Raw genomic sequence first — 23,312 nt, forward strand, 5'->3', positions numbered from 1 at the left:
TTAGCAAAACAAGTGTTCTCTGCCAGGTTGGCAGGAAAACGACCAAGAGGAAGACCAAGATATAGGTGGATTGATACGGTACAAAGTGCCTTAGACGATAGAAATATAAGATCTGATAATGTTGGAGTCTTGACAAGTAACAGACTGATTTGGAGGAAAATTGTAGATAGGAAGTTAGTAATGATGTAATTTTTTCATGTAGTACTGTCATATCCTGTACACCCCTTGAGGGTACATGGCAGGAATTTGATGATGATGATGATGAAAAAAAAAAAAAAAAAACAGCTTTCAAGTCAAGAACGATAGGCATGAAATTGAAATAATGGAAAGCAACTGTAAAAAAAACTGGAAAACAATTTACAAGAACCAGGTTACACAATTGCTCCTTCACAGATTGAAGACCTTATCGGGTTCATCCAAAATTTAGAAGTTAAAGACTTATCAGTGACACTTCATTAATCATAGCATCTCCTTTCTGCACTGTCTCACTAAATGTACAAGGATTCCGCAGGCAAATTAAACAAGAAACTGTATGGAAACTTATGCTATGCCATAATATCAGATTTTTGTTTCTCCAAGAAACATACTTCTGCAGATAATATTCTTTCCCCCCTCCTTGGGTTTTTTTAATATTCTTTCCCCCCTCAAGATTCTTTCTTCTGCATCCAAAGGGATGCAGAAGAAAGAATCTTGACAACAGACTGGAAATACAGTGAATGTGTAATAAGGTTTATAAATGTTTATGCTCCATCCAATGGAATAGTTTGACGAAAATTCTTCCAGGAATTGGAGTCATATTAATATGGTGTCCATTACCATCACAACAGCCAGATACTGGAATTGTATTGAAAACTCCACATTAGACAAAATAGGAGGACACCCCAGGAGTGGAAAAGTAGGATATGCACAGTTAAAAACATGTCTCGACAATGATCAACTAGTAGACATATGGAGGATTCGTAATCCTAATCCTCCAGGTATGCATACATGATTCAAGGTATTGGTACTCGTATTGATCGAATTCATATCTTTTTTCACTCATAAATAGGTCTTAAAATTCTGCTATTTAAGCAGTGCAGCTTCTAAAATCCATAAAACATTGCAGACTGATCCCATATGTGCAGACCTTCTCTGATACTACTTCGGTTTTCATCTTCCCCTGTTTGGAGTAAATGATTATACAGGTCCAAAAGCTGAGATTGTTCCTGAATACTACACCACTCTGTGCTTAACTCTAAGACTGCTAAAACACTCTGGAATTGGCATTATCTGATAATTCAGATAAAACATCTTGACATCAACATGTCAGATCATAATCCAGTTCTACTTAAGTTCCACTGCATGGAAAAAGTAGAGATCTCTTCTGGATCATGGAGACTTTCACCAAATTTTCCATAATCTTTTCAACTAAATTCCAGACCCTCTCAAATTGGAATAATGTTACCTGGAATTGGGATACGTGGTTAAAATTCGAAGTAGCAGTAAAGCAGAATATGATGGCATGGGGAAAGGTACAGGTGTTCCTAAAAAGGAAAAAGTTGAAAGACCTGTATAAAGATAGAAGCTGGTTCGTAACAAACCAATGCAATGGTATAGAATGTGGCAACATTATTAAAAGCATTAATATAGAGATAGAACGGGAAAGGTAGAAACAAGTAGAAGAAAAGCCCTTCAGCTGCATTCTTCAACAGACAATTAACAAAATTTTGCAAAGAAAGGACTATCACTCAAATCTGAGTTGATGGAGAAGACATGTCCACCACCACTCAAGACCTCCTTGACTCCTTTCAAAAACACTACAAAATTCTGTATGAAGACAATAGTACTGTTGGAAATTACAACTCTTGGAACATTAATGACTTTCCTGTTCACATCCAAGATGGGCTTGACAGACCCATTACAGTATCTGAAGTTACCACAGCCTATAAAGAATGCCAGACAAGAAAATCACCAGGACTTGATGGTCTAGGGATAGAACTTTACCGCAAGGCCTGGAATTTTATTCTTCCCATTCTATATACACTATTTAATTACTTTCTCTCATCAGGACACACAACAAGTGAATTTTTAGCAAGCCATACTGTCCTCATTCCTAAACCTAATAGAGATCACACCTTAATCAGCAACTGGAGACCTATTTCTCTATCTAATACTAACTACAAGATATTTTTCTGCATTATCAATAACAGGCTCAAAGTGGGAATGAGATACATAATTAAAAGCACGCAGGTGTATGGAGTACCAGGTTGAGCAGTAGAATTTCATCTATTTCTGCTGTGTGATCTAATCTGCTTAGTTAACACGAAAAAGAAATCGACGGCAGTGCTATCCGTAGACCTTACTCAAGCATTTGATAATGTCCGGCATCCATTTCTATTCCACATCCTCCAGCAAATTGGTGTAGGTAAAAAACTGCTATCCATTATCAAAAGAGCTTATGCCAATTCAACCACCTGCCTCCTAGTTAATGAGTTCCTGTCAGACCCAGTAAAAATTTGAAAAGGAGTCAAGTAAGGTTGCCCTCTCAGTTCACAGCTCTTTGCATTGTTTCTTGAACATTTCTTACAGGAAGTCAACAATACACAGTTGACTTTATAGTTAAAGGAATAACAGTTCCTTCAACTATAAAGGAAAATAAGGTATTAGCATATGCTGATGATGTAGTGAGAACTTTGAACGATAATGATTCCATATATATATTTTTTGGTATTTTGGAAAAATTCAGCAAAAGCAGTGGATTAATTATTAATGCAGACAAGAACAAGACAAAATTTAAAGTTTATGGAAAGTGGGATTTTGGAAGCATTCCTTTTGGACTAACCCCCTAAGAGAGAAACCCCTCATTATATTGGAATTCCCTTCTCCACTTACCCAATATTACAGGTCCAAGAACTTATATACAAGAACTTTGAAATGTTAGAAGACTGGAAAATAGGGCCACTCTCCTTTTCTTCTAAAGCTATAGTACTCAAAACCATAATCTTTCCTGACAACTTGTACATAATAAATATTACAGACATCACAGAAGCTGAAGAAAAGCAATTATATAGTAAACGACTGCAATTTTTTTGGTCCAGCCAATACCAAGAAGTTCAAAAGGAATTTCTTCAACTATCAAAGAAGCATGGAGGATTTGAACTTCCAGTCTTAAAATTCTGCTATTTAAGCAATACAGCTTCTAAAATCCATAAAACATTGCAGACTGATCCCATATGTGCAGACCTTCTCTGATACTACTTCGGTTTTCATCTTCCCTTGTTTGGAGTAAATGATTATACAGGTCCAAAAGCTGAGATTGTTCCTGAATACTACACCACTCTGTACTTAACTCTAAGACTGCTAAAACACTCTGGAATTGGCATTCTTTCCATTAAAAAAAGTAAAATTTGGTATAAAGAAATATTTTATTTCGTTCGCCGCGAAGTTCCACAGTTAGGTTATGGACAACAATATTTTGTTTCATAACTCGATGAATTTACAAGGGTACCTTAACAGGAGGGATCTCACTTGGAGAATTGTATATGGCTGCCTTCAAGTCAATGCCATCAGATGGAGGTATGTTAACATTGGAGATCCAATCTGTGACATCTGTTATCGATATTTGGAATTTGTTATTGCATATTTGGAACAGATTATGTAATGTGTTGGGCATTCCATTACTTACCACACAGCAGTTTTTATTTTTTCAATAACCACTGCCTGTCAGCAATGGGAAGAGAATTTTGATTTTTATAATTAATGAATTAAAATACCATTTATGAAAGGTTAGAAAGAAACATGGAGTTTGAAATCAGCAATATGACATAAATGATTTATAATATTGTACTGGGGAAATTTTAATGTTCAGTCAGATGATTTTTGTATTTAGAAAGAAGCATTCTAGGAGATATCAAATTTCTGGCTAAATGGTATAGACCAACCATATTATGCAATATTCACCAAGGGGAGATAAAATTCTGTCTATTTTTGCTATGAGAGGTTTTTTAAATAGTTCCAAACTCTTAATTCAATGTGGTCTTATAGTCAATTGCAGGGATGACTGTAGAGCAATCCCAGGCAGAGAAGGCCAACTCAAGGCAGTTAGCCAAGATGGGGTTAACCACCTGGGTATTCCACTTTAGTTTCAATTGGTCTTTTGGTTGTTCATCTATATGAGATTGGTAAAAAAGGAAAACTGATAGCCTTTGGCTATATCAGGGTTTCTCAAACTGTGTTCTGCGGAAGGTGAATAGGTGTTCTGCGAGAAGTTCTGGAATTTGTCATTTTAGTTTTCTAAGCATTTTTCATGAATAAATATTTTATAGTAAAAATATTCTGAGGAGAATAATATTCGTGAATATGTCAAAAAGCTCAGACCCAGAACATCTAATAACATCTGTGAATTGTTAATTTTCACACATCGAAACCTTTCAACATTTGGGAAAGGGAATGCCGGTGTTTATGATGGGTCATAAAAATTGCCTGCAAGCCCATTACAACAACTGGTGTCATATCCTCAGTTCTCAAAACTGAAGGAAATGAGTGTAGCAAATGTCAGTGACCAAGCAGCATATTTTTAAACATGGAAATATTCATGAATTATCATTAATTTTCACACATTGAAATCTTTCAACAATCAGGAAAGAGAATACTGCCGTTTATGACTGATCATAAAAATTGCCTGCAAGCCAATTACAACAATGGGCAGCGTGTTCTCAAAACTGAAGGAAATAACATCTGCGTTGCAAATGTCAGTGACCAATCAGCAAGGAAGTATAAAGAAAATTTTTCCACTGAAATCGAGTGCCGTGATTTTTTTAAAAGTAATAGGAATACAGAGTTAAAATCTAATATGAATAAGAGACAATGCACTTTGTTTAATTTTGGGATTAAGAAATCTCTTATTGAAGGTGTTTGTGATGGAACAGATAGTGAGTCATCCACCTCAAGCCTATAAAGATCTCCAGGATGTACAAAAGGAGGGGAAAACTACCAGCACACAAGAGAAATAGTCTGCATTCACCCGTAAGTACTTATAATATTATAAATATATTTGGTGATTTATAAATATCAGAATGGAATATGTCAATGAAAATTAGCACAAATTAATTTAATGATGTTTGCCTGAAGAAACTACAACATGCTACAAGATTTCATTAGTCCGGTGATTGATAACTAATTTAAATGTAATTTATATTTGTCAACATGCCAGACCATATACATAAGCGTACTAATACTCTTTATGATTATGCCATAATTAATTATTAATACTTATGTTAATATATGAACTTTAAAAATTTTTGAAAGGTATTTACAAGTAAATTTGTTGGGACCGGGCCCTCGGAAAAAAAAAAAAACAGCTAACGCCTTTTTATTCCAGTATATAGGGAGTAGGCGAGGTGGCTTTTAAAAAAGAATTCTTCTTACTCTTTTTAACGAATTTTATAATTAATATCTGATTTATTTCGAACTGTTTAATTTTTGTTACTGAACATTTTATCAAATCATTCTTATTACAATTGCTTTTACATTACTTGATATGGTTTAGTACTTTTCTTACAAGTATTGTTACAATTCATATTTACTTTTGTGTGTTGCAGTCTTTTTTTACTATTTTGCATTATTCATTTACTTTTATATTATTCGACATTTCTTATTTATAATCTTATTGTTTTTCATACTAAAGTTACTTTTACAACACAATTCTATTTAATAAATTAAAGACTTAATTCTGTATGTTAGTCAAGTAAATAATAGTTTAATATCTGACATGTTTCACTGACTAATATCTGTCAGCATTTTCAAGGATACACTGGTAAGCAATGGAAAGTAACAAAAACTAGGAAACTAACTGGCAATTCTAAAAATTATATAAAGTTATCACTGTGTGTGATACAATACGCATGTTGCAAGTACAACGTTTTATTTGTTGAGGTATTTATTGTAATTTTCATGAAAGTTCATTTCTTTTTGGTTAAATGATCTGATTAGAGTTTTCCATATAATCTGGTAGGATTAGGCCTTGATTCTTATTTAAGTTACCTGTTGAACGGGCGACTGTAGCAGCTTCTTTGAATGTTCTGGAATGGTAGTTCTCTTCTATGTAGGGCATATGACTCATATCCCATTCAATATTATGGTTGGTAGAGGCGAAGTGGGAAGAAAGGCCTGATATATCTTGTCTGTTATTCTTTATAGCCTCAAAACTTCTAGATGTCTGTCTGATGTAATTGATACCGTATGAACAGGGTATGCTGTAAACTCCATAGTTTGTAGAAAGGATGGCTATCTTTCAGAGATCTTATAAACTTTTGAATGGTCTCAATAGGTTTGAATGTTACTCTGATATTATATGGTTTTAGAAGAGCTAATTTTTTGGATATGGCACTAACAAATGTAATTGTTATAGAGCTGATGTATTGGGTTTCATCTCGTTGTCTTTGTGGTATGTCATTAAAGAGAATCTTGTTGATGATCCTTGTAGGGTAGCCATTTAGGGATAGATCTCTGGATATTTTTATTAATTCTTCTTGTAAGTCACCAGGGTCTGTGGTACACTGTATAGCTCTTCTTTTGAGCATATGGATAATGCTGAGTTTCTGGAATATGTGGTGAGACGAGTCGAAATGGAAGTAGCGTCCAGTGTTAGTAGGTTTTCTATATACTGACAGGTTTATGCTATTGTCAGTTTGTTTTTTAATAAGGACGTCTAGGAATGGAAGTTTATTATCTTTTTTCTAGTTCCAATGTGAACTTGATAGTGTTGTGGAAGCAATTAATTTTGTTTAGATAATCTATTAGTTCTTCACTTTTGTGATTCCAAATGATGAAGATGTCATCAACATACCTGAATCATGTGGTTGGTTTAGGGGTAATTTGGGATAAAATTTGAGTTTCCAAATTTTCCAAGAATAGGTCGGCACAAGAAGGAGAGAGAGAGAGAGGGCTACCCATGGCTAATCCAGTGAGTTGTTTTGTAGTAGGTTTTTTGCCATGTAAAATAATTCAAAGTTAAACAATGCTTGAACAACTTGGTGACATTTGGTGGGAACAAGTTTTCTAAGATGTCGATGACTTCTGAAACTGGGATATTTGTGAATAGAGATGTGACATCCATCCACCAATTACTATATCCAAGAAATTAAAAAACACCCGTATCTCTGAAGATAATATTATGGCTAGCCTGGATGTATTGTATTACGCACTGTGATAATTTAAATAACTTTCATGGTACTTCCATTTTGGTCTGTTCTTAGATGACTCTTGCTCTTTGATATAAGCTTTTGTCGGTTAGTTTCCTAGTTTTTGTTACTTTCCATTGCTTATCAGTGTATCCTTAAAAATGCAGACACATATTAGTCAGTGAAACATGTCGGATATTAAACTATTATTTACTTGACTAACATACAGAATTAAGCCTTTAATTTATTAATACTAGTGGTCAAGAAAAAGGTCATAATAACAATTCTATTTGTTTTTATTATAGCTCTGACAAATATTGGAATTTGAATATTATTGAAAAAATACCCATGGATTCTTGTTTAAAGACAGGAACTTTAACACAAGGAGGAGCAAATACTTCTGCTGACACATCTACTCGTATGATTGGAGAAGATATGGAATTGCAAACTATGGTTTCTTCAAAAGCTAATATTAAAGAGCAAGAGTCATCTGAGAACAGACCAAAATGGAAGTACCATGAAAGTTATTTAAATTATGGATTTACGTGTAATGGCAATACACATGCTCCTGATGCAATGTGTGTTTTATGTAATAAAATACTAGTAAACAGTTCTTTGGCTCCAGCTAAACTTCGTAGGCACTTCGAAACAAAACACACTGATTACAAAGGAAAAGATATACATTTTTTTAAGAGACGACGTGACTCGCTAGAAAAATCTAAACTTCAAATCGCTACAATTGCTACAACTGAAAATGCAACGGAGGCGTCTTTTCGCGTGAGTTACCGCATTGCACTTCATGGTGAAGCTCATACAATTGGGAGACACTCATTAAGCCTTGTGTGAAAGACATTGTATCATGCATGTTAAACGAGCAGGTTGCTAAAAAAATAGATGCAGTACAATTATCAAATGATACTGTTTCACGCTGCATCAAAGATCTTTCTGCTGACATAGAAAAAGAGCTAATTCATCAACTTAGACTTTGCAGTGAATATTCATTGCAAATGGATGAATCTACAGATGTCGCAGGCTCGCTGTATTACTAGTGTTTGTTCGTTACATATTTCATAAAAGTATTGAAGAAGATTTACTCATGTGCGAATATCTACAAAAAAAAACTACCGGAGAAGATATATTCAACTGTATTAATAATTACATTACAAAACAGGAAATCAGTTGGGAGAAGTGTACCGATATTTGTACAGATGGTACTCAAGCAATGGTAGGAAAGATGAAGGGAGTTGTAACACATATCCTGCAAGTAGCTATAAGAGGCACCAAAAGTCATTGTGTTTTGCATAGACAAGCACTAGTAACAAAAAGAATCCCTATATATTTAAAAACTATTTTAGATGAAGCCGTAAAAATGATCAACTATGTAAAATCTCGACCACTTCAATCCAGATTATTTAAAATTTTGTGCGATGAAATGGGTAGTGCACATAACGCACTTTTATTACATACTGAAGTGAGATGGCTATCCAGAGGAAAAGCATTATTGAGGCTTTTTGAACTTTGTAGTGAGTTAATGGTCTTCTTGATGTCACATAATTTAGGACAAAATTTTACTGAATTATTAAGAAATTCTTCGTAAGAGTCTTGCATATCTGGCAGATATTTTTACAAAGTGCAATGAAATTAACTTATCATTACAAGGAAAGAATATTACAATTTTTAATACAAGAGATATAATTTCAACTTTTGATAGGAAGTTGCAATTCTGGATTTTTACAGTTGAACAGAATAATTTTGATTGTTTTCCCACCTTGCATGAATTTTTGACTGAAATAAATTCTAAAGTAAATGAAGAAGTATCTAATGTAATGTTTGTAAAGTATCTAATGTAAAGAAGTATCTAATGTAATCTAATGTTTTTCCTAGAAAAACACAGTATCCTATTTTCCTAGAAAAACACAGTATCCTATTTTCCTAGAAAAACACATTTTCTAGGAAATGTGTTTTTACATTATGGAAAATACCAAGAATAGCGATCAGAACTTCCCCACCTTTGCAATGAGTTGCCCGTGTTTGTACTACGTTCTAGGACTACTTGCATTTGGCTCATGCTAGTATTCGCCGATACTTTTATAGTTTTTTATACTATATTCGGCATGAAACTCTCTGATTCCAATCTTCGAGTTTCTTATTCGGTTTAAAAACAATGTGGGATCTAATATCCCCTTAATTAAAAAAAAATGATGGTTTAATTGTTGTTTAATTATTAATTACTTATTAATTAATTATCAATCATTGATAATTAAATATCAATTATTAATTAACAATAAAATAAGCTAAATTACCAATTAATTATTAATTAATACATTACAAAATAACCAAGGTGTTCCGTGAACATTTCAGGATTTGTGAAGTGTTCCATCGTAGAAAAAGTTTGAGAAACCCTGGGCTATATGATGATATAAAAGAGCTGAGGCCTTATCTCTCTCATGCTATCTATCTGTCTTTCTTTCTTTCTCCTAATACTATCAGCAACCCTTTACTTTTTCACCTCAATAAAGGTCAAAACTGGTCTGGGTAGTGACTCTTCCCATAATGCATAGTATTATACATGGATATATGTGAAGTGACTGTTCTTGCAGTATCCTATAATCTTCAGGATAATTGGATACTAAGTCAACTACTGTGAAGTTATGTTAAAGATACCAAGCAATTTTAAACCTGGTTTTACTCCATTTTTCCCAAGTAAGCAAACAGACAAAATGTCAAGCCTGCGCCTGCAATTGATGCAAGACTAGCTGATCCCACAGGTAGTGCAAGACCAAGGCAACTCGTGGTAAAGGTGGAGCAAGCTCTGATCACTAATCTTAATATTTACCCTTAATGCCAAAACACATCTCCAAGAAGGGGATGTATGATGCTTTGTATTAAACATTCTACTTTCTACTGTGAAGTGATTAGCCTCTATATACATTAGTAGCCCAGCTGTGAAGTGACTTCACACACAAACTTTGTTTCTTACTCTTGGATAAAGGATGAAAGCAAGAATATAATTTCTTGGCTTCTTCAATTTATAATCCAATCTTTATTTGCTCTTGTCTGGTATCCTAAATGCTTTTCTGCACTTTAGGATCTATCATTTTACCATATAATTAAAAAAAAAAAAAAACATAATTTTACCTCACTGAAATTTCCATGTGCTTGTCTATTTCCAAGGTCCAGACTCCATGATTCCTCTTTCAACACACACACACACACACACACACACACACACACACACACACATATATAAATATATAAGAAAAAAAGAGACCACTTTATGTATAACAATATTCTCTGATATCCACAAATCTAACATTACCATCTAATCTCCACAATTATTCATCACGTTCCTTTAACACATACAGTGGTATCATATCCAGTTTTACCATCTTATTTAACATCGCAATTCTCCCCCCCCCTTTTTATAATTCTAATATGTGTTCAAAATCTTTCTTTCATTTGCTTCATATTATCTTCTGTGAAGCACTGCTAGATTTTACCTTTGATTTCATCAACAGTTAGTTGATATCTCATTTCTTTAGTTATTTTGAACCAAAGCAACTCAACCAAAAAATAAATACAAGAAACATGAACCTCCTGAAAATATTAGCACATTCATTCTCATTTCAAAATCATAAAAAATGAAAAACATCTTTTTAAATTTGTGTATACGTTAAAGATATCTTGAGGAATGAATTGCAGTATTTTTCAATAGATAACGCGCACCCCCAACATTTTCATTACTCCTTTTGATGTATAGATAACACACATGCGCCAACAAGCGGTACAGTTAGGAAGTACAGACAAAGGACAGAGGAATTCTTTAAAAGCACGTTGCTAGTTGCAGTGGTCGATTATTCCGTACATCCTGTTTTAAAATATTTCATAAAGTAAATCATTATTTGTTTATATTTTGTTATTAGATCTGAATTACCCATGGAAGACAAAAGTACTTCTCGGATAAAATCCTGCACAGCGCAGTTCAAGCTTTAACTGGTAGAAGTAGCAAAGGAAAAAGGGAATCATGAAGCTGGTAGATTGTTCAGTGTTGGGGAAAGTAGTGTTCGTGAATGGTGAAAGGCTGAAACAGTCCTGAAATGTTTACATACGAGGAAACGTGATATGAGGTTTAGAAGGTGCTTGTGGCCAACCATAGGAAAAAAACTGTTTGATTGGGTTGTTAGTAAAAGGCTAAAGGTATGAGAATATCTACTGTCCGTGTGTTGCAGGAATCAAAAAGAATTGGCAAAATGATAATATAAAGTATTTCAAGGCCTACCCATCTTTGGTTTTTCGTGATCTGTTGTAGCAACTGAAACCTCTTTTTCTCCCTTCAGATTCACAGTCCTAGAACTAGCCATGTCAAAACTTACGAGACCGCATTCATATTCTCAAAGTGACAAGCATCAACCCCACACAAGTTTTCTCTCAGAACAAATGTCGTGCAACTGGGAAGCAAAAGTAGCTAAATTTCGTTTGTTTCTGAGAGAAAACTTGTATGGGGGTTGATCCTTGTCACTTTGGGAATATGGATGAGGTTCCCGTAAGTTTTGACATGCCTAGTTCTAGGACTGTGAATCTGAAGAGAGAAAAAGAGGTTTCAGTTGCTACAACAGGGCACAAAAGGTCTAACTTTACTGTGGTTCTCTGTGTAACTGCAGATGGTTACAAACTGCCACCAATGGTGATTTTCAAAAGAAACTGTTACAAAAGGTTGTGATTCCAAAGATATTATTGTTACTGCTAATGATAAAGGTTGGATAAATTCTGAGGTTATAAAATTTTGGTTGGAGAATGTGTGGTGAAAGAGAAAAATGACATTTTTCAACCCAAAATCTTTGTTAGTGTTGGATTCGTGTAGGGCACACGACAGCAGAAGTTAAAACAATTGTAAGTATTCAAAATTGGCCATCATTCCAGGTGATTTAACAAAAAAGACTCCAACCCCTTGATCTTGCAGTAAATAAACCATTCAAAGATGCGGGCTAAGTGGGAAGACTGCATGATGAATGGCATTCATGAATATAAGAAAACAGGGCAGATGAAAAGAACATCATATAAAGATATAGTTATGTGGATTGTAGAAAGTTGGACTGCTGTAAGAGAAAACTGTGTTAGAATTGGTTTCATTAAAGCACAAGGGAATGCAGTGGTGTCCAGTGACAATGTTTATGAAGCTGAAGAAATACCAAATGAAATTTTTAATGCAATTGATTCTTTCAATATTGAGTCTGATGAAGAATTTTTTGGATTTGAATAGTGCAATGTTCAATAAATATCAAGTAATACTTCTATCTTAGTTTTCCTATTAGATTTGATTTACCTCTCATATCTTTTAATTGTATACCGCGCATGTTCATTTTTAACGAATTTAGACTTTTTTGTATAGATAATGCACACGTTATCTAACGAAAAATACGGTATATTTGGTCTTTTATCCTTAGACAAAAAGAGAAGATGGAGTGAACTAAGAATAGCATACAATACAATAAATAATTCATTCCAATTTAAACTCATTTTATTTAAAATCATATTCTATCGTTTTAAATTGCATGTGGTCTACAAATAAGGCTTTTATTTTAGTGAATATTAGCAGTTTAAGTAATTATTTTTGGTCATATCTTGCTTATTTTAGACTGTAATGTTGAGTGTATGCATGTGTTTGGGAAACTTAATATGGTATATTGTTTAGAAAGAATAGACAACAGAGTCAACAAAGCTGGTATGGTAGGAAGTCAATTGAATAAATTTATATGGAATAAGAGAGAAATTAGTCAAAACACTAAATTAGTTGACCAAAGACTAGAGACCACAGATATGACAGTCCTGAGAAAGATTAGGGGTGTAAACAGATGGCATCAATGGCAATACCATATTAAAAACGAGGATATTAGGAAAGAACTTAATATCATTAGCATCCAGGAATGTGTTAGCACAGCTAATCTCAGATGGTATGGTCACTTAAACAGAATGGGAGAGGAAAGACTAGCAAAACAAGTGTTCTTTGTCAGGTTGGCAGAAAAAAGACCCAGAGGAAGACCAAAATATAGGTGGATTGATACAGTAAAAAATGCCTTAGAAGATAGAAATATAAGATCTGATAATGTTGAAGTCTTGACAGGTAAGATATTATTATTATACCATTAAACAAGACCTCATGGAGTCAAAGACTCATCTGGGAGGTCCTTTTATCGCACACACATCTCATCATACCACGTCTTAAACACATTCAAACTCCTTGCAGACACCACACTCTCAGGCAAGGCATTCCAATCACTCACAACTCTGCACGAAAAAAACCTGCCCCTCACTCCCCTACTCACACCCTCTTTATACAGTTTCCAGGGATGACCTCTGGTTCTCCCCTGATCTCCCACTATTCTCTGTAGAACTTCTCCACCATTGATCCAATAACAACCCCTTACCAACTTGTAGGTCTCTATCATATCTCCCCTCTTCCTTTCCTCCACTAGACTCTGCAAATTACATCTTTTCAATCTTTCCTCATACTCGACATTCCAGAGGTCAGAAACTACCTTAGTCAGTCGCCTTTGGACCCTTTCCAACATCTCTTCATCCTTCTGAAAAGTGACCAAATCTGGGCACAATAGTCCATGTGTGGCCTAATCAAAGCCTTATACAATGGAACAAGAATCTCCCTACTTTTACACGTCAGTGTCCTCCGCATCATTCCCAGAAGTCTTTGTGTTGTCTTCACAATTTTGGCGATGTGTCCCCTAAATTTTAGATGCTTATCCACTATCACCCCCAGATCTCTTATTTCCTCTACTTCCAACAATATATTCTCACCAAGCATAAATTCTGAATCCCATCTTTGTTTTCCAAATTTTAAAACCTTACATTTTGCAACATTGAACTCACATCCCCATTTGCTTGCCCAATCACTCAATTTATTCAAGTCTTCTTGCAAGGCCACAACATCTTCACTACTCTTTATGGTTCATCCCAACTTTGCATCATCTGCAAACAACTGAATATCTCCATCCAAATCTTCGCCAATATCATTAATATACAAGTTAAATAGTAATGGCCCTAAAACAGATCCCTAAGGCACTCCACTAGTGACTTTCCTTTTCCTGGATATTGCACCCCCATACACAACTTGTTGATACCTATCAGATAGCCAGTCTCCAATCCAATGCACTAATCTAATATCCAACCCCATCTGCTCTAGTTTGACTGTCAACTTATCATGAGGTACTCTATCAAAAGCTTTTGTGAAATCCAAGTATATTAGTGTGTATCCTTCTCCTCTGTCCAAGGAAGCAGTCACTTTATTGTAATATGTAAGTAGATTACTAAAACATGACCTCCCTTTAGCAAATCCATGCTGTTCATCAAAGATTATACCATTGTTGTCAACCCAACTCTGGATCCTAGTTCTCCCAAGCTTCTCCAACAAATTAACCACAACACCTGACACACAGATAGGCCTATAGTTTGATGCTTGAGTTCGATCACCTCCTTTATGAAGTGGCACAATCTTGCCCTCCTTCCACTCTTTAGGAACTTGACCAAGTGCAAGAATCGTATTAAAAAAATATGTCAAGGCAGGTGTCAACTCTCTGGCACATTCCTTTAGAATACGTGGTGATATATTATCAAGTCCCACAGCCTTATTTACATCTAGTTTACTCAACTCCCCAAACACCTCTTGCTCACTTACAGCCAGTCTCTCCTCCTCATCATCAACTGCTCTTAATCTCTCCATGAAGTCACATTCACAAGATTGAAAGATCTTTATGAACTGCTCATTAAGTATCTCCACCACGCATTCTGCAACAGCTGTCTTTATACCATTTCCTCCAATCAATGTCATCCTTCCATAATCATTCTTTCTTTTGATGGCTACATATCGAAAGAACTCCCTAGGATTCTTTTTGGCTTCATTAGCTAACTGCTGTTCATACCTCTCTTTAGCTACTCTCACCAACCAAGTCACCCTCCTTGCCTGGTCTTTGTAGACCTCATGAAATTGGTTACTTCCACTTCTCTTATGAGAAGTGACCTTTTTCTCTGTATTGCATCCAAGTATATTACTGTGTATCCTTCTCCTCTGTCCAAGGAAGCAGTCACTTTATTGTAATCAGTAAGTAGACTACTAAAACATGACCTACCTTTAGCAAATCCATGCTGTCCATCAAAGATTATACCATTGTTGTCAACCCAACTCTGGATCCTAGTTCTCACAAGATATTGTTTTGGAAGAAAATTGTAGATAGGAAGTTAATAATGGTGTAAGTTTTTCATGCAGTACTATCATATCCTGTACACCCCTTGAGGATACATATCAGGAATTTGATGATGATGATGATGGTTTAGTGGCAACGACGAGAATGGACTTAATATATACCTAATGAAATATATTTAATTGGAATAAGAAGTTTAGAGAAAGTGTTGTTTATTGTAAATTTGGAAGTGCAAAACCAGGGAATGTAGAGATATTAGGGGAGGGATGCAATCAAGCATGTGAGTCTGGCCACTCCTGTGATAAACGAGTGTATAGAAATGAATATGCAATTCTGAATGTGATTTCACAGGTTTTCAATTCGAATGGATTGGTAATGACATTACACAAGGCTAATTGTGGGTACAAGGGATGATGAAATGCATGTACACAAATGCAAGAAGTATAAGGAATAAGGGAGAGGAATTTTTGGCATTGGTCAGCTCAACTTGGCCAAAAATTATAGACATCAGTGAGATGTAGTCAACAGAAAATGGGGATAGAATATAAAGGACATTGTATTTTCAGGGAAGACAGATGGAACAGGACAGGAAAGTGGGGTATTGCTGATGGTAGCTGTAGAATTACAGCTGCAGCATTACAACTAACAAAATTAGAAGTTAAAGAGGATATTAGGTCTGAGTGAAATGGTTCATTTGAGGCTGTCTGATGTGAGGCAAATAAGACAAAAGTTGGGTGCTGCTATAGACCAAGGGATCTAAAGGAAGATGTAGATGGCATGTATCAGCACACAATGAGTATAGGCTGAACAATTATTATGGAAGACTTTAACTACAAGGACATATAGATTGGAGGGAGGAAAAGGGACATAGCAAAATTAGTTGCTAGGATAATTATATGAAACAACATATTATAGAGAGGACAAGGGTTTTGAAAATGTTGGATGTGATAATAGCATCAGAAGATATATCCATAACCAAGGTGGACACTCTTCCTCCAGCTGTGGAGGGTAACCATGCAGTCTTGTTCTGGGAAGTTGCCAAACAAATAGAATTCTCTGTGAAGAAAGGGTTTATGTTCAACTATAAAGCTAGTAAAATTATGTCAGACTTAGGAATGATCTTGGAGCAGTGGCATAGTTTGAGAGGCTAGAAGGAAAGAATGTCAGTAGTGCAGGGCATGTGGTCAGAGATTGTTTGAGAGAAGTATCAGACTGCATACCCAAGGTCAGGAGGATAAACCAAGATGGAATTAAGTAGATGAGTAGAAATATAAAGCAAGAACTGGAGAAAAAGAAAATACTACGAGGGAATATGAAGAAAAAGGTGATCAACCTTCTCATGAGCAGTGTAAAGGGCAAACAAAAAGGGTAACCAGTTTGGTAAAAAAGGCCAAATCAGATTATGAGAGAAAATTGGCTATGCAGGACAAAGTAAACCCGAAAGAATTTTTTTGTTATGTAGCAAGTAAGAGGGGAAAATGACTTGAAACAATGCTCATGGTAGGAAGATGACTAAATGAAAAGAAGTAGTTGAATTGCTGAGTGATCATTTTGCAAAGGCATATCATCTAGGTGGTGATTTTGCAGTTTCTGATATTACAGAGATGCATATAAACATTGAGGTAGATGAACAGATGGTGTTCAGCATATTAAAAAATATAAATGGGAACACAGCAATGGGGCTGGATTGAATATCAGGCTGTGTACTATGTGAATGTGCAAGAGAAATGGCATTGCCTCTGATGAAGTCATTCAATCCAACTCTCAGCTCTGGCAGGATTCCTAGGGAGTGGAAAGAGTGCTAAGAAAGAGTGGTAAGATAGTGCCATTTCATAAATGTGGCCCCAAGACAAAGGTAACAAACTACAGCCCAATTAACATATCAATTAACATTGATCACATTATGAAGGAAATCAATATAGATTTAAATAACAGTGGAGATAATGTACACCCTTGTTGCACGCCTGACTTAACATCAAGCCATCTTTCTGTACCTCCTTCAATTCTAACTGCTGAAGTATTGGAAAAGTTAGTTAAAGGTAAAATCCAACAGTGGGTGGATAGAGATGTAATATTTACAAAGCTACCCTTTACAGATTTCACACATCTGATAAAAAAAATACTGCATGGAAAACTATTACAAAAGTTGGAGCAAATGGGAATGGATATGAAACTAGTAGCATGGATGGATGGATGGGGGGGGGGGGGGCACCAGACAGACACCAGAGAGTAGTATATAGTGGAATGGAATCTAGGAGAACGAGGGTGATTAGTGGAGTATCTTAAGGTTCTGTACTAAGGTCACTATTCTTTAATTTGTATATCAATGATATATAGGGAAAGATTTAAAGGGAATTCAATTGTTTCCTGATGTAAAACTGGGGAGACCAACAGTTGATAAAAGTAATGTAGATATCCTGCAGGATGATTTAAATAAATTGGCATTGTGGACAATTTAATGTTGCAAAATGTAAACTTATTCACTTCAGGTTGAAAAGGTTGCATATCATATTGACAGTACCAGACTGCAGGAAATTTATGAGGCTAAGGACTTGGGGATAACAATGGACAGAAAATTGAAGTTCAGAGGGCATATTGCAAAAGTTGGTAAAACAGCTCAAAGGATTAATTGGATGTCGAAAAACATGCTAACAAGTAAAGATAAGGAAGTTATTATCCCTTTCTGTAAGGCTATGATTCGGCCACATCTTGACTACTGTGCACAGATTTGGTCACTTGGGTTTCTTGGGGACCAGGAGGTGGTAGAGGAATTCATATATGAGTGAATAAGCTGGTAACAGGTCTGTGGAATGTTCCCTATGAGGATAGGTTGAAGGTGTGTGTGTGGGTTATAAAGTTTAGTTGTTAGGCAGAAAAGAGGAGATATGACATAAACTTAAGATATTAAATGGGTTTTATAAAATTGATACAAAGGAAATTTTTCTGTTATGTGACATATAGAGAACTAGTGGCCATCCATGACAGTTGTGTGGGGGTGTGGTTAGTAGGAGTATGCAAATTAGATTTTTTGCACAGAGTGGTGAATGAATGGAATGGATCGCCAGAATTATTTGCGAGTTCCCTGACAGTGAATGACTTTAAGGAGAGGTATAATAGGTTTTGTGTGTATAATGGTTTGGATTCCACAATGAGTCTCTGGACTCCATGGAGATACCATATAACAATAATAATATTCTAAACACTTACTTTCCCATCCTATAATCATCACGTTGATAGCCAATGTATTTAACTAACTCAGAAACACCATCTTTTGCACTACCCAGATAGCGAGGCCATGTTGCTGGACAAAGACATTTATATCTTTTTAGAAAGACTTCATATGGTCTACGGTATGCAAAACCAGCACGCCGAACCCTTAAGTTTTCCATTAGTCCCAAGTATTTGACTTGATGTCCAACTATTTTAGCATCAAAAATTGCTATATGTGAAAACAAAAAAAAGTACATTAATCAATTAAATAAATTATTTGTAAATATCTTGTAAATGTGAAAAAAAATACTGTGTTTAAAAATGCAGGCTGGATTAATTAATTAGTTAAAATCAAGGGTTAAAATAAATCCATTAAGATGTAAGAAATTCATTTTTAAGTCATTAAAGACTGTGGGAATGATTTGGGAAATTTGAGGGAAGAAGAGCAAAAGTGCAAAACAACTATGGCATAAAACCAGAAAGCATGACTATCCCCCCCCCCCCCCCCCAGCACACTCTAGGTGACTTCCACCAGCGAAGGATTTTGTAAACCTTAGTATACATACCATGGGTGTACTAAGGATTTTTATCTATTTTTATTAATTTTATATTTATGATAGAGGGCTGAAAAGTTCTGATAAACGATTAGAACAAAAATGATATTAAAGCAACTGATATAACCACAAGAAAGTACATTTAAAACCCTTTAACCACCATGTTTCATCAAATTGTAATAATTTGTTCTTTTTCTTTTAGAATATATAAGAAGACATGTCAGTTCTTTTATAGTGATTATCTTTTCCACATACCCTCATACTTTGTATTTTTTACACTGTCCAGAAATCTTACTCCAGAAACCAACAGTGGAAATTTTTCAAGCCACATCTGGCTTCCAATAAGCAGGCTAGTGGTCTCACACCAAGTGTTGAAATTAATCTCTCTCAAACCTGCAGCCTGTTGGTTAGAATATAGATATACTAATCTCTTGGTCAACCAAACTGGCATTTGAAAATGATTCAAGTCTCCTGTAATTGGCCCTTTCAAATTCAGTCCGCAGTGCAGACTGAATTTGAAATATTTGTAACTACTGGTAGCTTTAGTATATACAAAAAAAGATGGGCATTTCAAAAGAACGCCAATTACAATACAACTGATTCTTCTATTGTACAGCCTTGGCACACTTCTTGGAGAAACAAAACTTAGATATGGGATGATTTTAAAGTAGAACGAAGAATATTTCTATATAAATTATTTGGACAACTAACAGACTGATGATGCACAATATGCAACCTCTCCAAGTCAGCTCAATCCAGCCTTCTCAAGATGTGACATGTTTCCTCCATATGGAATCTGGCAACACAGAGTAGTTCTACTGTCACAGGATTCCTGATTGGAGGGAAGTGCTGGCAACATCTGCTAAGCGGTAGACAACATTCATCAGATGATGAAAACCTAAAGCTGCTTATTTGAGACCTGAAGCTCATGCTATAGTTCAGTGGTAGTGAACCTTTTTATGTGAGCATGCCAAAAATTTACAAATAATATTTATCGAGTTGATGACGTGTTGGGCAGTTTTTAATAGGGGAAAAATTAATAGAAAATTAATTGCACAATTTCATTGAGACAAGTTTAAAAATTAACATAGAATTTCATAAAAATGAACTCATAATTTGACATACACATCGTCGTATACAAATCAATATCAATATCGATCTATCAATTTATTAATATGATTTTTGCTGTTGTACATTCGATACCAAATGTTTTATATCAAGTTCATATTTTGTCACTTTCAGTAATACACATGCCGAACTAGATTCATCAGTCAATTTATTTCTTAAACTGTCTCTTATAAAATTGATTTCGGAAAATAATAACTAACAAGCATATATAGATGAGAAAATTGACAATATAGTCATCACTAGTTTTTTTAAACAACTAAAGGTGGCAGGAATGCCATTCAAAGTTCTCATTATTTCCTATATGCATTCTTTTTAATTGAGCCCAATAATCGATCATTATCAATTGTTTATAAGTAATTTCTCAAATCGACAAACTTTTGTTTCCATATAGATTGAAAATCGATTGATTGAAATGAATTGAAAATCGATCAATTGAATTTCTATATCTTCCAAATTCAGCCAGTCGAAAATCCCCAAACTCAGTTTATCCACTAATGTTGTGTCTGGTTGCAAAATAAATTTCAATGTCTCTGCAAATTGCCTGACCTGTGTAAATCTTGAAGAAAATTCGTTTATTATCGATTGAATAACTGTAGAAAACTTTGTCAATTTAACTTGATCTGTTTTTCATGAGTTTTTTTTTTGTATTTGGAAAATATTGGACAGCCCAAACGGATAATGAAATGGAAAAAAAGGACTATGAAATGGATATGGATCGGAACAGTAAATATAAGAAGCATCAATCACAAGACCAAAGTGGATACAGACATCATGATCAGCAATAAATGGAAAAACAAAATTGAATCATATAACTGGATCTCTGAAAGAATAATAATAACGGCTAGACTTAAATAAGAAATTTATTACAATCATAGGAATATGTGCACCTAAAGTAGGAAAAAAATCTGAAACAGAAGAATTCTATAAAAACCTCCAAAGAGTAATTCAAAACATAAATAAACAAGATTACTTAATCATTGCAGGCCACTTCACTGCTAGAATTGAATAAAATCCATTTAAAGATTTAATAGGTAATCAAGGAAAAAACACCATAAATAACAATGGAAGAAAACTCAGGAAATTTGTGGCCTATAATAACTTGAAAATCACCAACAGCTTCCTTAAACATAAAGATATGCATAAATATACTGTTGTGTCAGAAATAACTGGCCCACTATCAGTCAGCCATTTGTTTCAGACCCAAAATAAAAAAATAGTGACTTACGATAAAAACATGCTTATGCTCTCAAGAGGGGAAAAGAAGTAATAAATAAATTGTAATCAAAAGGTATATCAACTTAATTAATAATATTGTTGTAAAGTAGTCCAAATACTATTTTAGAATCATGCCCAATATGGGAAAATTATTCTGAACAAATAAGAATCGTATGTTAACCAATCAATGGAAGGTCAAATCACTACGTAATAGTCCACAATGACACAGCAGAAAACCCGTATAGTCATCCGGTAACCCTTGCCATAACAGTTCCGTCAAGAGAGGCATCAAGAAAAGGATATGACATCATCGATACCTGACTAATCAGAGATAGCTAAGTGAGTGACGAAGGGATGGTGCTCGCGGATGAGATATAAGGAGCGGCATGCACTTCAAACTCTCTTGTTCCTGCATTTTTCCTGTGATTCTGTTCAAAGGCCATGAGGGCTGAGGAAGCTTGTCCCCGGTATCCAGCAACTTTCCACGTTGCTGTGGGACCAGATGTGCACAAGACGTCCGACACAACATCGGGAGACCAGCAGACAGAGCCATTGGTGAATCTGCTGCCAATGTGAGGATGGCGAACGGGATCCTTTGAGAAGAAAGGAAAGAGATAGACAGCGGAGCGACAAGGGAATCTTGCCACGTCTGAGGAAAACCCGGAACTGAAGTTAAGGAACCACTTCACTAAGGAAAATAGCTGGTAAGGTGAATATCTTTTACCTTATATATATCAAGTATTGTAGAACCAGAAGTTTAATCAAAAGAAGGCGGCTGGAAAAACAAAGAGACACAGGGACTGAAGAATACAAGAGATTACATAGAGAAATCAGAAGGGCCATCAAGCAGCACAAGGAAAAGTTCTATACTAATAAATGTGAAGAAATAGAGTTCCAGATGAGAAGGCATAATTATAAAAGGATGTTTTATTTAGTTCGTGACTTAAAGCACAAGTTTAAGCCTAAATTGAATGTCATCAAAGACAGGAATGGATCATTACTAACAGAAGAGTTGGAAATCAAAAACAGATGGAAAGAATACTGTGAGGAACTGTACAGCATAGTGGATAAAGAAAATGTGGAGTCCTCACACCAAGAATATTTTGATTTGGAACCTCCTCCACTTAGGCATGAAGTTGAAAGAGCAGTTAAGCTAAACAGCAATAAGGCCCCAGGTGCAGATGAAATCCCAGCAGAGTTAATTAAGGCCACAGGGGATGGAGGGATAAGAGTGTTTCATAGATTGATTACAAGGATATGGGAGACAGGATCATGGCTTAGAGACTGGAAGAAGTCAGTTTTCATACCACTACACAAGAAAGGTGATAAGAAGGCATGCAAGAATTATAGAACTATTAGTTTGATATCTCATGCAAGCAAAATTTTATTAAAGATCATGCTAAATAGGATTGAGGCCAAAGTTGAGGCAGAGATGCCCGAGGAACAAGCAGGTTTTAGGAAAGGTAGGGGCACCAGAGATCAGATCCTTTGCCTTAGACAGATCATAGAAAAATATAAAGAATTCAGACTCCCTCTGGTAATGTGCTCCTTAGACTACTCTAAAGCTTTTGACTGTGTTGAGCATGTGAAACTGTGGGAAGTAATGAAAAGAATGGGTTTTCCTCAACACACTATCAGGTTGATAGCCAACTTGTATAAGGAGCAAGAAGCCACAGTAAGAACAGGCGTTGGATTGACTGACTGGCTTCAAGTTAGAAAAGGAGTTAGACAAGGATGTTTACTTTCTCCTCACTCATTTAGTATATATGCAGAGGACATCATGCGTGAAGCAATGGATGAGCTCAGGACAGGAATTACGATAGGAGGTAGATTGA

At 35.3% G+C, this 23,312-nt stretch overlaps 1 protein-coding gene across 5 annotated transcripts in view; it reads right to left on the minus strand.

The window, feature by feature from the left end:
• Positions 1-23,312, minus strand: part of Myo61F (unconventional myosin 61F) — a 744,085-nt gene that overhangs the window by 284,120 nt on the left and 436,653 nt on the right. For all 5 annotated transcript variants that reach the window (XM_090391651.1, XM_090391648.1, XM_090391650.1 and 2 more), the window contains exon 19: positions 18,578-18,809. In XM_090391651.1, the coding sequence (XP_090247777.1) occupies positions 18,578-18,809 (232 nt within the window). The remainder of the gene's footprint in view (positions 1-18,577; positions 18,810-23,312) is intronic.

This window comes from Typopeltis vanoorti, chromosome 4, assembly GCF_054136105.1.
Source record: "Typopeltis vanoorti isolate ZY-2024b chromosome 4, IOZ_Tvanoo_1.0, whole genome shotgun sequence".
Classification (NCBI taxonomy): domain Eukaryota; kingdom Metazoa; phylum Arthropoda; class Arachnida; order Uropygi; family Thelyphonidae; genus Typopeltis; species Typopeltis vanoorti.